Source organism: Pelodiscus sinensis, chromosome 1, assembly GCF_049634645.1.
Source record: "Pelodiscus sinensis isolate JC-2024 chromosome 1, ASM4963464v1, whole genome shotgun sequence".
In the NCBI taxonomy this organism is placed as follows: Eukaryota; Metazoa; Chordata; order Testudines; family Trionychidae; genus Pelodiscus; species Pelodiscus sinensis.
In genome coordinates this window covers 230198771-230213624 of record NC_134711.1, presented here as the reverse complement: position 1 = coordinate 230213624, position 14854 = coordinate 230198771, and the positions used below count along the sequence as shown (strand labels likewise).

At 44.9% G+C, this 14854-nt stretch overlaps 1 protein-coding gene across 7 annotated transcripts in view; it reads left to right on the top strand.

Annotated features, from left to right (window-relative positions):
* CHST10 (carbohydrate sulfotransferase 10) overlaps positions 1–4943 on the top strand; it is a 32816-nt gene extending 27873 nt beyond the window's left edge. For all 7 annotated transcript variants that reach the window (XM_075917026.1, XM_075916987.1, XM_075916981.1 and 4 more), the window contains one exon: positions 2397–4943. In XM_075917026.1, the coding sequence (XP_075773141.1) occupies positions 2397–2934 (538 nt within the window). In that variant the 3' untranslated portion in view covers positions 2935–4943. The remainder of the gene's footprint in view (positions 1–2396) is intronic.
* Positions 4944–14854: the final 9911 nt, after the last annotated feature.

The following is a 14854-nucleotide window of genomic DNA, read 5'->3' as shown; positions in this document are numbered from 1 at the left end:
GGTCACTGTCTTCGGTCCATCCACTCCAGGGTCCCTAGGGTTGGCCGCTGTCGGCAGACAGGCTACTGGGCTAGATGGACCTTTGGTCTGACCCAGGACGGCCATTGTAAGCTCAGGGCTCAGGGTCGGGGGTCTCAGTGGACCCCCTTGATTCTCTTGCACACCTGCTCCTGGGTGGCCATGCTGGCAGGTCTCCTGCCCTAGACGGCCACTTTCCTGTGCCTAGTGCAGAGATCGTGGACAAGGTCCACGATGTCCGCACTAGCCCAGGCGGGTGCCCGCCTCTTGCGGTCCCGGTCAAGCTCCCGGGAGCCGCCAGCCTGGTCCCGGGAAGAGGGGAAGGGCTGGGGGGGCATCGGGTGGGTGGCTCGATCCGTGCCAGGTGCAGGGTCTGCTAGCTGGGTGCTGGCAGGCTTGCACCTGGCACGGGCACCATAGCCAGCCCGTGCCCCTTTAAGGGATCCGGGGCCGGGAGGGGGGCAGACGAGTTTCCCTGGTGTTGGCCAGAGTGGCCACCAGAGAAACCTGGGGAGGGCTAGCCTCCCACTAGTTCGAATTAAGGGGCTACACACCCCTTAATTCGAACTAGCTAGTTTGAACTAGGCTTAATCCTCGTAAAATGAGGTTTTCGTAGTTCGAACTGAGCGCTCCGCTAGTTCGAATTAAGTTCGAACTAGCGGAGCGCTAGTGTAGTGCCTATGAAAGTTAGTTCGAACTAACATCCGTTAGTTCGAACTAACTCTGTAGTGTAGACATACCCATAGAGAGTACATTTATAAAGTTTGTGTGTGATACCAAGCTGTCGGGTTGCAAGTGCTTTGGAGAATAGGATTATAATTCAAAATTATCTGGACAAATTGGAGAAATGGTGTAAGATAAATAATATGACATTTGAAAAGGACAAATGTAAAGTACTTTGCTTAGGAAGGAACAATCAGTTGTACATATACAAACTGGGGAGTAACTTTCTAGGAAGGAGTACTGCAGAAAGAGATCTGGAGGTTATAATGGACCACAAGCTAAATATGATTCAACAGCATAGCATTGTTGTGAAAAAATCTGAACATCATTCTGCGTTATATTAGCAAGAGCGTTGTACATAAGACACAATAAGTAATTCTGCTCCTCTCCATGCTCATTAGGCCCCAGCTGGAGTACGGTATCCAGTTCTGGGCACCACATTTCAGGAAAGATGTGGACAAATTGGAAAAAGTCCAGAGAAGAGCAACAAAAATGATTAAAGGTCTAGAAAACATGATCTATAAGGGAAGATTGGAAAAAATGGGTTTGTTTAGTCTGGAAAAGTGAAGATTGAGAGGGGATGTGGTAACAGCTTTCAAGTACCTATAAGACTGTAACAAGGAGGAGGGAAAAAATTGTTGTCCTTGATCTCTGGGGCTAGGACCAAGTAGCAACAGGCTTAACTTGCAGCAAGTGGAGGCTTAGGCTGGACGTTAGGAAAAACTTCCTAACTAGGGTGCTTAAGCACTGGAATATGTTGACTAGGGAGGTTATGGAATCTCTGTCACTAGAGATTTTTAAGAACAGGTTAGACAAACACCTGCCAGGGATGATCTAGATCAGTGTTTCTCAAACTATTTTTTTAAAGTACCCCTTTTTATTAAAAAAAAAAAAAAAAAAAAAAAAGTACCCCCTTTAAAAAAATTATAAATACCCCCAGTAACTATAGTTTTCAGACATATTTTTGTTTCTACCATTGCAACACATTTGTTTAAACAACTTAATCGTAGCTGGTGGGCTACGATTAAATTTTTGGTTGTAAAAAGTACAAAAATAATAAAGCGCTGTAAAACTTAAAACTTACCACTGGTCGAGAAACACTGATCTAGATGTTGCTTGGTCCTGCCATGAGTGGAGAGGGCAGGACTAGATGACCACTTGAGATCCCTTCCAGTCCTATGATTCTGTGTATTTTTGGTTTAGTATAAGACTAAGTATTTTTATAAGCCCCCTTGAAGGGGCTTGAGAAGGGATAGTTCTGTAACAGAAAGGTAACACCTCATTTGAGGCTACTTCCAAAGCTCATTGAAAACAGTGGAATAACTCCCATTGCTTTTAATAGCCTTTGAATTAGAATGCTGAGTAATTCCCAGATAAGATCTGTTCTAGAAACTTCGTCACAGGCCTTAGAGGACATGGATTCAGATATTTTGTCTCCCATGAGTAACCCTACTTAATAGGTGACCATTTGTACATCCTGTTTTATTAAAACAAATAGAACATTTTATTTCAGGTGTTATTGGTGTCATATTCAGAGATGGACGAAAAGTGGGATGCTACTTATAAATCATATTCCTGGTATTTAGAGGTTATTTTTATCTCGGTTTTGTAGCTTTTCGGTATGTAGTTCACTTTTTCTATCTGTTTTGTTTTAGACTGAATTTATACTTCAAGTTTTTTATTGTAAGAGATCCTTTTGAAAGACTTATTTCTGCATTTAAGGACAAGTTTGTCCACAACCCTCGATTTGAACCTTGGTACAGGCATGAAATTGCTCCTGGCATAATTCGGAAATATAGGAAGAATCGCACAGAGACCAGGGGGCTACAGTTTGAGGACTTTGTGCGCTATTTGGGGGATCCAAACCACCGATGGCTTGATGTTCAGTTTGGTGATCACATTATTCATTGGGTAACATATGTGGAACTTTGTGCCCCGTGTGAAATAAGGTATAGTGTGATTGGACACCATGAAACCCTGGAAGATGATGCTCCATATATTTTGAAAGAAGCTGGAATAGACCATCTGGTATCATATCCCACAATTCCACCAGGAATAACGGTATACAACAAAACAAAAGTAGAGCATTATTTCTCAGGAATTAGCAAGAGAGATATAAGACGCTTGTATGCCCGCTTTGAAGGAGACTTTAAACTCTTTGGATATCGGGAACCAGATTTCTTGCTAAACTGATGCCTAGAAACTGAAGGCATGTCTATCATATTAACTGAAGTATATGAATACCAGCTGCAGCACTGACAAACTGATATTAACAGTACTGTACCATTGTTTTCTAGCTTTTTGATGTTGCTCCATTTTTCAGTGTAATATTTGTCACATGTACAATTAGGGGTTCTTAACTGTTAGCCACTGACCATGTTTTCAACATATGACATTGCAGTCTTCTATTGTGAATGAAACTATCATCCAACATATACAATGTCATTTATCCCTTCTTTCCAAGAGAAAAAAAAACAAAAAACAATAGGCTATACAAGAACATAAAATAGAATGCAATGTAAAATGTTGTAAAGCATTTGTAAAGATGCCAGTTTTGCTGTAGTATAGCTTTGTGAAATGTAAGGGGACCTGATGCTTACAGAAAGAAATGTGGAGTCTTTCATTGGCTATGAAAACTAGAGATGACATAGGACCAAAAACTGATGATGCACTAGACAAGCAAAAGATGTCCAGATTCTACTGTGGCTGCTATGAATTGTTGTGCTGAGCTAATGCTGTTTCTTGCAACACATAAAATGAGTCTTAACTTGACAGAAGCTTCAGTCCTATCCTGAAAGGGCAGATTTCAGAGGCCATTTGTTTTTATTTATTTTGTGTCATGGTGTCATCTGTACTTATTACTCGTCTATCAAGCAACATAATTGTTCATTTTAGAATTATCATCTTCCAGATTTGTATAGTGTCTGAAAACTTGAGGTGGAGCATTGACCCCAATGAGAAATTTAGAAGGACTCTTGGGGAAATCTTGAGGAAAACTAATTAAAAAGTAAAGATTGACTGTATTTGCAAGAACAAACATAGAAGCCCAGGCCCACTTTTTAAATACTGTGCATTTTAACATGGTTTATTTTCTAATGTTGCAGGCTGTTACAAATATCAAATAAGCCATGAAAACAAGAAAGCATATGAACATACAGATTGCCATAATTAACTGGACTAATTGTCCATCCACTCCAGTATCCTGCTTTCAGCAGTGATCAGTACCTGATGCTTCAGAGAAAAACAAATCACTTCACAAAATGTACCTCCCCAATTCTGAATGAGAAGATTCATTCTTGACTCTTTCAGGTGGTCTGCTGGCATAATGCCCTAAATCAAAGGTGCCCAAACATCATGCCACCAGCTTGGGCAACATGCCAGGAGTTCGGGAATTAAACTGGTTTCTACATTTGCCTGTGTGCACACTGTTCGTGTTTAAGAGAAGTATTTTTGTTTTGAGTTCACCAGCAATAAAATCTTGTGTAGTCAGCTTTGCCTCCCCATCCTGCAGCAAGTGTCAAGAGGGAAAATCAGATAGGATACTGCGAATCCTAAAATGCAGCTATTTGGCTGCTGAGCTTCATGGCAAAAGGATGAATTTTGAAGCTAATAGAGTCTGAACTTGCGTGGCCAGAATAATGAATGATGGCCATAAAGTTATGGAGTCTCTCTCTTTAAATCCAGCCACAGTATTTGTCTGAATTGCTTTCTGTGGCAGGGCAAAGGAAGTATGTCACATCTGTGAACCTAAAGAAAGGAAAATTGGTGCCAAATTAGACACAGGCTGCTGTCTGCAAAAAGGAAGGCCTGCAGTGTCTGGATGTAATTCCAGAAGCATATCGGCAGACTGTTTGGTATAAAGGAGAATTGTTTACTGAGAATTGCTCACAAAAGAACAGTCTGAGGTGGCAAAGCTTGAAGTGCTCTTGTTTTTCTTGAAAAAGCAGCAGTTACAATGTTTTAGATTTATTACTTCTTAACTGGTAATTAAAGGATGTAACAGCTCTGTTATTTTTATATGAAGTCATAGCAAAGTATATTGTTAAATGCATTTCAGAGCTAATGAGCTGATTGATTACCTCTCTTCTGAATTAAAATGTAACAGTGTGAATAATGTATAATGAATTAAGGCCTTAAAATTTAATCCTAATAAAGGTGAAATAGAATTATTCTTTCTCAAGCAAAAGATACTGATCACATAACTGTGCCTGAATTTATTCTTCTTAGCATAGTGTTTGGTACTTGTGTTCTAATGCAATGACCTACTAAGTTCTTTTAAATTACTATTCTGTGACTTTTTTGAATGGTTCCATACTACCAGCTCTCTGCTCATGCACTTTACACTCTGGGCTTGAAATGCTCATGATCTTTTTCTTAATTTGTAAGTAAAATATACTAAAACAATATCCCTCTGAGCTATTTTTTTCCATGTGGAAATCTTCATTCTTTTGTGGTGAATAGTATTTCAGGGATAATTGTAGATGAATATTATAGAAGCTACTTAACACTCAGGTCATGTCTCTGCTAGAAAGTTAGGTCAGCGCAAAGTATGTTGGCATAAAGCCTCCTCAGAGAGTAATAAAGTGTCTTTATGAAAGTTTTGTTGAGATCTCTCAGGAAAGTCATTGGGATGAGAAGACCAGGCTTAAGAAGGACTAGGTTAAAATGGTAAAATCCATTCAGAAGGAAGAGAGGAAAGGCAGACAAGTTGGGGGGGGGGGGGGTGGAGCACGGAAGCCTGCAACATGGGGAGAAGTGGCCTACATTGGGTGCACACAGAACACATGAAATAAGGTGGAGGTTTTTCACCCCAGCTCCTTTGAGGTTTGTCATGAGAACATAAGAATTAAATCCCGTTTAACTAGGTTAACCTAACATTTAACTGGTTAACTAGCTAATCAGGATATAGGGCCAGGGGACTGCTCCAGCCTGGCTGCTCCAGGACTGCTCCATTTGTGGCAGGCTGCTCCTGAGCACCAGTTCATTGTTACCTGTTCACATCCCTAATGGCCAGACTGGGTCAGACAAGTGGTCCATCTAGCCCAGTATCTGTCTTCCAACAGTGGCCAAAACTAGATGCTTCAGAGAGGGTAAACAGAACATTCTGGCAAACAGAGAGGCTAGGGACACTTCAATCATGGTTTTCCATTCCTGCCCATCTTGACAGATAGCCATTGATGGATCTATTCTCCAAGATCTTATCTAGCTCTTCTTTAAAATTCTGCTATAGTCTTGTGCTTCACAGCCGTGGTTCCCAACCTTTTATATACTGTGGACCAGCAAACTCATTCAAAAACTTTTGGCAGACCAGCACAAAAACATTTGCATATTTATTATGGAAATGAATGTATTTGCATATTCATTCTGGTAATTAATTTTAAGCAATACATGTTGTTATACATTGCATCTGTACGCACACAATACATATCATTGTAACAGACTTTTTATTATTATCCCTCCCCTCAGTATTTGCTTTCTACCTTAACAAATCATACATAACACATCGCTAGCTACCCAAAGTTTTTTTTTTAAAGCAGCCCAGCAAAACATAAGGCTGCCGCTGCAGAGGGGGAAGGAGGCAGGGAATGGAGGGCTGCTCTGGCTTTTTTTTAAAGCGGCCCAACAAAACATGAGACTGCCAAAGGGGTGCTCTGGCCCCCTCCCATCCCAGCCACATTCTTCCTCCTTCTTTCCCTCCTTTCTTATGTCTCCTTCCCTACCAGCATACTCTTGTTTGGACGTGGAGTAGGGAGCTTCTACTAGTGAGGGAGTGCCTCCCCCCCCCCACCAGGACGCTCTCTGCAGGTGGGGCTCAATTAGCAGTGGCCACACTGCTATGCAGCTCACAGGGAAACCCATCAAGCCATGGAGGCATGGCCAGGCAGAGTACCACAGCCTGGCAGCCAGCGGCTCGTGGCCTGGCACCAGTCCATGGACCGAAGATTAGCGACTACTGCTTCACAGCATCCTCTGGCAAAGAGATCCACAAGTTGACTATATGTTGTGTGAAGAAATACTTTCTTTTATTTGTTTTAAACCTGCTACCTATTAATTTCATTTGATGACTGCTAGTTGTTGTGTTATGTGAAAGAATAAATAACATTTCCTAATTTACTTTCTTTACACCAATAATGATTTTATAAACTGCATCATGTCTTCTCTTTTCCAAAATGAAAAGTTCTAGTCTTAATAATCTCTCCTCGTATGGAAGTTGTTCCTTACTCCTAATAATTGTTGTTGCTCTTTTTTGGACCTTTTCCAATTCCTAAATATCTTTTTAGAGATGAGGTGACTACATCTGCACACAATATTCAGTATGTGCACATACTATGCAGAGGCAATATGATATTTTCTTACTATCTATTCCCTTCCTAATGATTCCCATTGTTAGCACTTTTACTGCCACTGCACATTAAGCGGATGACTCCAAGAAGTCTTTCTTGATTGGTAACAGCTAATTTGGACCACATCATTTTATTCGTATAGCTGAGATTATGTTTTCTAATGTTCATTACTTTGCATTTATCAACACCGATTTTTATCTGCCATTTTGTTACCCAGTCATCCGTTTTGTGAAACCCTTTGTAACTCTTCGAAGCTTGTTTTGGTCTTAACTAGCTTTAGTATTTTGTATCATCTGAAATGTTTGCCTACTCACTGTGTACACCTTTTAGATCATTTAGAAATATGTTGAACAGGATTGATTCCAGAACAGACTGCTGGGGGACACCACTGTTTACCTTTTGCAATTCTGAAAACTGATCATTGATTATTATGCTTTATTCCCTATCTTTTAACTAGTTACTGATCCATTAGAGGACCTTCCCTCTTACTCTATGACAGTTTGTCCTTGAAGTAGTATCTATATGGGTGACTGTACATACTAAGCTCCACTTCTCTTGCTGGTGGCCTGGCTCTCACCCCCTTTCAAACTCCCTTTATGTAAAATGACTCAAGCAGGTTAGCGAGACTCAAAAAATCTTCCTGCTGACCCTCCTCAAGGCCCAGCTTGCACTCGTGATGAACATAGTCAACAGGAATCAGTAAATTGTAGGTGGAGGGAGGGAATAGTGTTTTGGGTTGACTAATTCTTATGTAAGCTACTGCCCTTTTACACCATTCTGTCACTGCAAAGTGATCTTAAGGTAGGCATAAAATTAGTTTACATTCACTTTAAGGCTAGGGTTACCAGGTAGACCCCCCCCCCCCAAATACCAGACACACTTGATCATGGGCGGGGAGGGACCGGCAGGGAGGGAGGCAGGGCTGGCCGGGGGGGGGGGAGGCAGGAAGCAGAGCTGGAGGGGATCGGGAGTCTGGGGGGCTGGACGGGAGGAAGGGGGTCAGGAGGAAGGGGGCGTGGGAAGCAGAGCTGGCGTGGGGGGGGGGTGCAGCCACTGGCCACAGCCAGAGTCCAACAGGCTGTGCCCCCGACAGGCACTCCCTCTAGTTGCTAGTAGAAGCCGGGCGGGGGGGGGGGGGGGGGAGTGGCTGGAAGCCACTCCCCCTGCCCAGCTTCTGCATGCAACCAGAGGCTTCCAGCTGGGAGGCGGGGCCACGATTGGCGCTGGGAGCCTCTGGTTGCATACAGAAGCTGGGCAGGGGGAGTGGCTGGGAGTCCCAGCCATTCCCCTGCCCCGCCCGGCTTTTGCACATGACCACAGGGTTCTCAGCGCCAATCCCGGCCCTGCCTCCCAGTCGCTCCTCCACCCCCGCCAGGTTTCCATCCGGTGCCCAGCCAGAAATTCAGAAAATACCGGACACTGCACATGTCTGGTATTTTCTGAAATTTTCTACCGGACAGAGGGCGCAAATACCAGACTAGAAAACTGGACACCTGGCAACCCTATTTAAGGCCCCTTTACAGAGTGGTGTAAAGGGACCTTAGTATAAATAAAAATGGGACCCTAAAGGCTTAACTTAGCAAAATAGTTAAGGCATCTGAATAACTCCTCCCTGTGCCTGGACCCATAGGTTACCAGATTTACAGATAGCTGCAACTGCGAGATAGCAGGGGGGCAGAGAAGTGTACTGCTAGTGAAAAATCCCCTTGCAGTGTGATTAATTTGCAGCAGAATGTGTGTCCTGTGGCACTGCTATGTGGACAGTTGCAGAACTACATTCTATTAGCAATGAACCCACAGGGAGATTGTTTAGAAAGCATTGGAGGCGGATACCTCCCTCTCTCTGGAAGAGAACTGAATCTGTCTCCCTCAAGTTCTCACCGTACTTTGGTGCTGCCTTGTGCAGACCTTTAAGGGGAGAGCTTTTGGTAAACATGTGTTTAACTTTAGGATACCCCATTGGTTTCCCCCTTTGTCATCTGGAGCAATTGCTTGAGGAGCCATACGGCTCTAAATGCACCATAGTATGGCAGGCCTGATAACGAGAAGTGCCCCTGCAAGGCAAGCAGCAATACACTTCCAGTTGAACAGCTGACGATAACAGGCTGACATTACCCAGAAGAACTAGAACGGCTGACAAATGATGATGCTCAGTGCTAAGTAACATTTAATCATCATTTCTCATTATTAAGGAAGGCAGGAGTGCAGAGGAAAAGGAATGTATGTTTGCCTGCAGTCATAACAAGCAATGTCCTTGGCAAAAATTCCAGACAGCACAGAAATCGCACCTGATAGTCACTCTAAAACCCCCTTTGGAGAAACTAACATTCCTTTTGAAATAACTATAAATTATACACCGATCGTGATTTGACAAATGTGGGCTATTCTGTCGTTTTTTCTGTTTCTCCAATCTGTAGCCTCTTTATATTTCTCAGTATTTGGTCTCCCTCCCTGGCTGTATAAGATAATGTGCTGTGACATACACTCACCTCCTTTGCTGCCCATATTGACGCAGATGGTAGGTCGCCATCTCCCTGAATGCATATCTTTATAATGTGATTACTCCACAGTTTAGAATATGGAGACAGAATTGCTATGGGTTACAAATGAGTTACTGTGGCTGTGGGGATCTTGGTGATGTGACATTTACTGCTTTTAAATCTTTCATCTGCCTTGAATGCTATGAATATTGCTAACTACATAATTAATCCTTTTTTTTTTTGTCCCTCAGTTTATCCAGCACTTCTGTTCTCACTACTTAGGTGGGTTCCTGATCATTCCTCAGCAAGTTACATTTGCAAACTGATATGCTGCAAAGTCTTTGTCTAGATCCACTTGTTTTTCTCTCCTCCAAGGACCCCACTTCCCTGGCCCAGCTAGAGCACTGGGCTGAGAGGGGCCAGTCCCCCACATATTGCCAGGAGCTGAGGCAGGGCTGGGGCCTGGTGGGCCCTGGATGCTAAGTGGTACCAGACCAACCCAAGCCCACTCATGGCTACACTCCTGCCCCCCACCCTGCAGCCAGCCCTGAGAGCTGCCCAGAACATGCCACGTGGTGCTCTGGTGGCGATTTAAAGGGTCCGCTGCTGCTCTTGTGATTGTGGAGGCAGCCAGGAGCCCTGGGTCCTTTTGGATTGCGGGACCCCAGAGCAGTAGCCCTCTTTGCCTTCCCCCATCAGTAGGCCTGGATGAGGTCCAATAATTAGGGTTAGTCGGTGGTGACCAGAACTGGATGATGAGTGCTTGGTCCACTCATCTTCCTCCTTTTTCTCGGGAACAGACCAAGCAGCCTCTTTTACACCAGCCTTTTGCCCTTCTCTTTGGGACCTGAACTCCATGAATAGTTTTGCAGGCATGAGTTGGCTGCTCCTGCCACAGTTGCTGGGGACCTTTTCCCTATCGCTGACTTCATCTCATCAGCGCCGACCCCAAAGAACTGCATCTCAGCAAATCACCATATCAGCTGGTTGTACATTTTTGCCCCTTTACTTTATATCCATTTTTTTCAAATAGTTCTGCATTTTATGAACATAATCTCTGTGCTTTCATGTGTCAAGAATTCAAAGTTTCTAAATGTCAGATAGTATGCCTGTGGATTAATCTGAAACCTTTTTAATGTAGCTCCTTTCAACTGATCACACACCATAGCATTATTTACACCCATATCATCAAACTCTTGTTAGCCTTTACCACTCAGTTTGGGAAGTAAGATGGTCATTCTCTAATCATCAGAGATCTGGGGTATTCTGCACATACTTTTGAAAGTACAGGCAGTCCCCGGGTTACGTACGAGATAGGGACTGTAGGTTTGTTCTTAAGTTGAATCTGTATGTAAGTCGGAACTGGCATCCAGATTCAGCCGCTGCTGAAACTGACCGCCAGTTCTGACTTACATACAGATTCAATTTAAGAACCCCAAGCTTCCCCAAGTCGGCTGCTGCTGACACTGATGAGCGCTGATTCCAGGAAGCCTGGGGCAGAGCAACTCTGCCTCGGGCTTCCTGTAGTCAGCGCTGGTCAGTTTCAGCAGAAGCTGACTTGGGGACGCTTGGGGCAGAGCAACTGGGGTGCTGCTGGGTTGCTCCAGTAGCACCCCTCGGCGCTACTGGACCAACCCAGCAGCACCCCAGCTGCTCTGCCCCAGGCGTCCTGATTCAGCCGCTGCTGAAACTGACCAGCAGCGGCTGAATCAGGACCTGGGGCAGAGCAGCTGGGATGCTGCCGGGTTGGTCCAGTAGTGCCCAGAGCAGGTGCTGCAGGACCAATCCGCAGCCCCCCAGCTGCTCTGCTCCAGGGTCCAAAACAAAAGCCTGGTCTGCTGGGGGGGGGCACACTATCCGCGCCCCCCCCCCCCAGCAGACCAGGGACACGGGGAGCAGAGCAGCAGCGGCAGCGGGGTGCCGCGCCTCTGAGGCTTTGCTCTGGCAAAGTCTCAGAGGCGCGGGACCCCTCCCCCCCGCGGCTGCGGCTTCAGTCCCGGTGCCTGTGGTCTGCTGGGGACGGTCCCCAGCAGACCACAGGCACCGGGTCTCAAGCGGCAGCAGCAGCGGTTCCCGCGCTTCCGAGGCTTTGCTCTGGCAAAGCCTCGGAAGCGCGGGAACCCGCCCGGTGCCCCTGGTCTGCTGGAGATGGTCTCCAGCAGACCAGGGGCACCGGAGCAGCTTACGAACAGGGCTTTCTCACCCCGGAGCTCGCAGGTAGCAATCCGCTACCTCGACCTCTGGGGCGAGAAAGCCCCGTTCGTAAGTGCGGATCCGACATAAGTCGGATCCGCGTAAGTCGGGGACTGCCTGTACTCAAATATTCGTCAGTGCAATCTGCCTTCCAAATCTGGGCACAATTTGTTGCATCTGAGGCTATGTCTAGACTGCAGGCTTCTTTTGGAAGAAGCTTTTCCAGAAGAGATCTTCTGGAAAAACTTCTTCCGAAGGAGAGCGTCCACACCGCAAAAGCACATCGAAAAAGCGATCTGAATGGACGCTATCTTGCATTTCAACTGAGATTACTATGGATGGAATGGCCACCAGGGCACCTGTACTTTTTCCTCTTTCCTCTTCTTTCAAAAGAACTCCCTCTTCTCCGTCCACACACACCATTTTCTGAAAGAGCTCTTTCGCAAAAAGACATCTTCCGCATAGAATGAGGATTACCAATGTCAGAAAAAAACCCTCTGTTCTTTCGATTTTCTTTTAGAAGAACGCGATTGCAGTGTGGGCATAATTGAAGGTTTTTTTGGAAAAACATGTTGTTCCAAAAAAGCTCTGTAGTATAGACATACCCTGAGTGATCCCTTGGGAAGGCCAGGGATTACCCATGGGCTGAATGTTATGTTGTAGTTCCAGATTTTTTAAGATTATGTTCCATTTACATCTCCCTTTCTTGGGTTTCTGCTACCTCTTTTTCACTCCTGTGCTCCCAGCTCTTTGCCTTGAATAGATGCTCCTTTTCTCAGGCTACTTTTCCCCTTTCATGGGTTCTCTCTACTTTCTCCAGCTGTATGATCTCTGTCTTGGCCCATTCTAACTGCCGGGACACCCCACTGGGATGTGTGTCAGGCTGGTTTCCTACCCCAACTTTGACCTCAAGCATTTTTGCAGGTTTAGTCAGTTCTGTCTGATGCTTACAATATTCCACGAGTAAAGCTGTTTTTGTGTGGTTTCCAAACCACAGATTGTGCACAGTTTTTCCAACTGCGAATCAGTACGTTTAGCAAGTGTCTCCAATTTACTCATCCTTTCCTTTGTTCTATCACCCTGACTTGAAACAAGCAAACAGAAAATACCCCTTTTTCTTTACTTGTTTCCTACCTTCTGACTGTTGACTCTCTATTTATATTGGCTGGTATATAAATATCTGGAGCATGACCCCGGCTAACCAGCAGGTGGAGTAGACCCTTTCAACTATGCCACATTGATAGTTCCTGGGGGGTACTGAGCATTGTGAGGAAGCTCACTTATCACCTGTACTTATCTGTGTCAGTTCCCAATCTCCACAGGCCAGAGGAAAGAGCAGCTTTCCCTCCCCCCTCCCCATCTCAGCTTCACAAGCCCCATTGGCTCTCTGCGGGTAAGTAATAGGCACACTCTAGTCCCTGAGGTGTTCAAATGTCACCCTGGAGTGTCCAGTCCCATCCCACTGGACACACACACTACTCACAGATTTGCAATCTCCAAAGAACCAGTACAGCCTTGCCCTCTAGTTCCTCAGATCCCCACTCTCCTGAACACACAGCACTCAGATATGTTTATAGTGAAAGCAAGCGTAAGTCTATTTAAACAAAGACCAGAGATTCAATAGCAGGTAGAAGAGGTGGAAGTGAAAGATTACATGTAGAAAAAAGCATAAAATGAATGCTAGAACCTAGAATTAACTAGATACACACACGTCTGGTAGAGTATAGATTACCCAAAGTCCTGACAGCTTTTTACAGCCAGGTTTGGCTGTGATTCTCTTTTCGGGAGATGGACATGCTACCAATTTGTCTACTCGGTGAAGGGCCCTTTCTATTCCTTTGCCTCCTAAGATATACAAGTCCCATCCTTAATCTTCAATCATAAACAGAAACTTGCCTGCAGTTTTGTTCCTTTCTGTAGATTTTCTCTCAACAGGTAGATTTTGCAACATTGTGACTGGCACCTGGCTCATTACACAAATAGGCCTCCATTGTGAGACAAACAATATACTGTGAACAAATGATCAGATAGACAGAAAGGCATCTACTACAACCTGCCCAAAAGGAATGTGTCTGAGATTTCACCTCCTGGTGACCTGCCTTGCTTCCCAAACCTTAGGAACATAAATACATAACTTCTTAAATATTATCTGTGCATACCTTGCACAATGATTATGATGACTGGAGGGTTCTTGGCTCTGTAGAAATCTGACGTGCCACCCTTCTGTGAACTATTTCATATATTTGACCAAGGGGATCTCTGTAAAACACAATGCCCCCAGGTTCTAGCTGGCACCAAGCAATCCCTTTGGTGGCTGGGGAGGGATGTGGCAAGTGGCAGACTGGGAAGGGGATGGGGGAGAGAAGGGATGTGGCTAATAGTGACAACCTCGGGGAAGAGGCAGGGGAAGTGGAGAAGAGGAGTGAGAAGTGACTCACTAGGGTTATGTCTATACTGCAAGTTTTTGCAGCAGAAAATGTGCTAATGAGGGACTCATTAGCATGAGTCACAACCCCATTAGTATATTTTCTGCTGATTCTTCTTGCGCAAAAAAAAAGCAGCATAGCTGCTTCCACTTTGCACAAAAAAACCCTTTTGTGCAAGATCCTTATGCCTCTCCCAGGCCAATACCAGACACCTGGCAATCCTCCATGGAGACCTCCTGCTCCTCCCTCCAGAGGACACAGGGATGTGCTGGCCGCTTCTGGGAGTGGCATGGGGCCAAGGCACTTGCCTTAACCTTGCTGTGTTGCCAAACCTTTAGAAGCCTAAAATTTCCCAGATTGGCTTCAGTAGCCTCCAGGACATTGAGCCTGATTCTGGGAGGCTCCTTGTGAAACCAGGAGGGTAGGCAACCCTAACATTATAACCCTAACAAGTTATAACCGTTGAAAATTTCAGTTTGTACATACTCAGTGCAGAGAGAGTTTGACAGCTAAAATTTTCAAAGAGAACATAACCAGGCCATGCATAGCTGATTGGGAAGGCACAGCCTCCTCCAGGCTTTCCCACTTGGCCCTCCATACAATTTCTGCATCCAATGTGCCCCTCAGGCCAAAAAGTTTGCCCATCCTTGTTTTACACCTTTAAAAAACT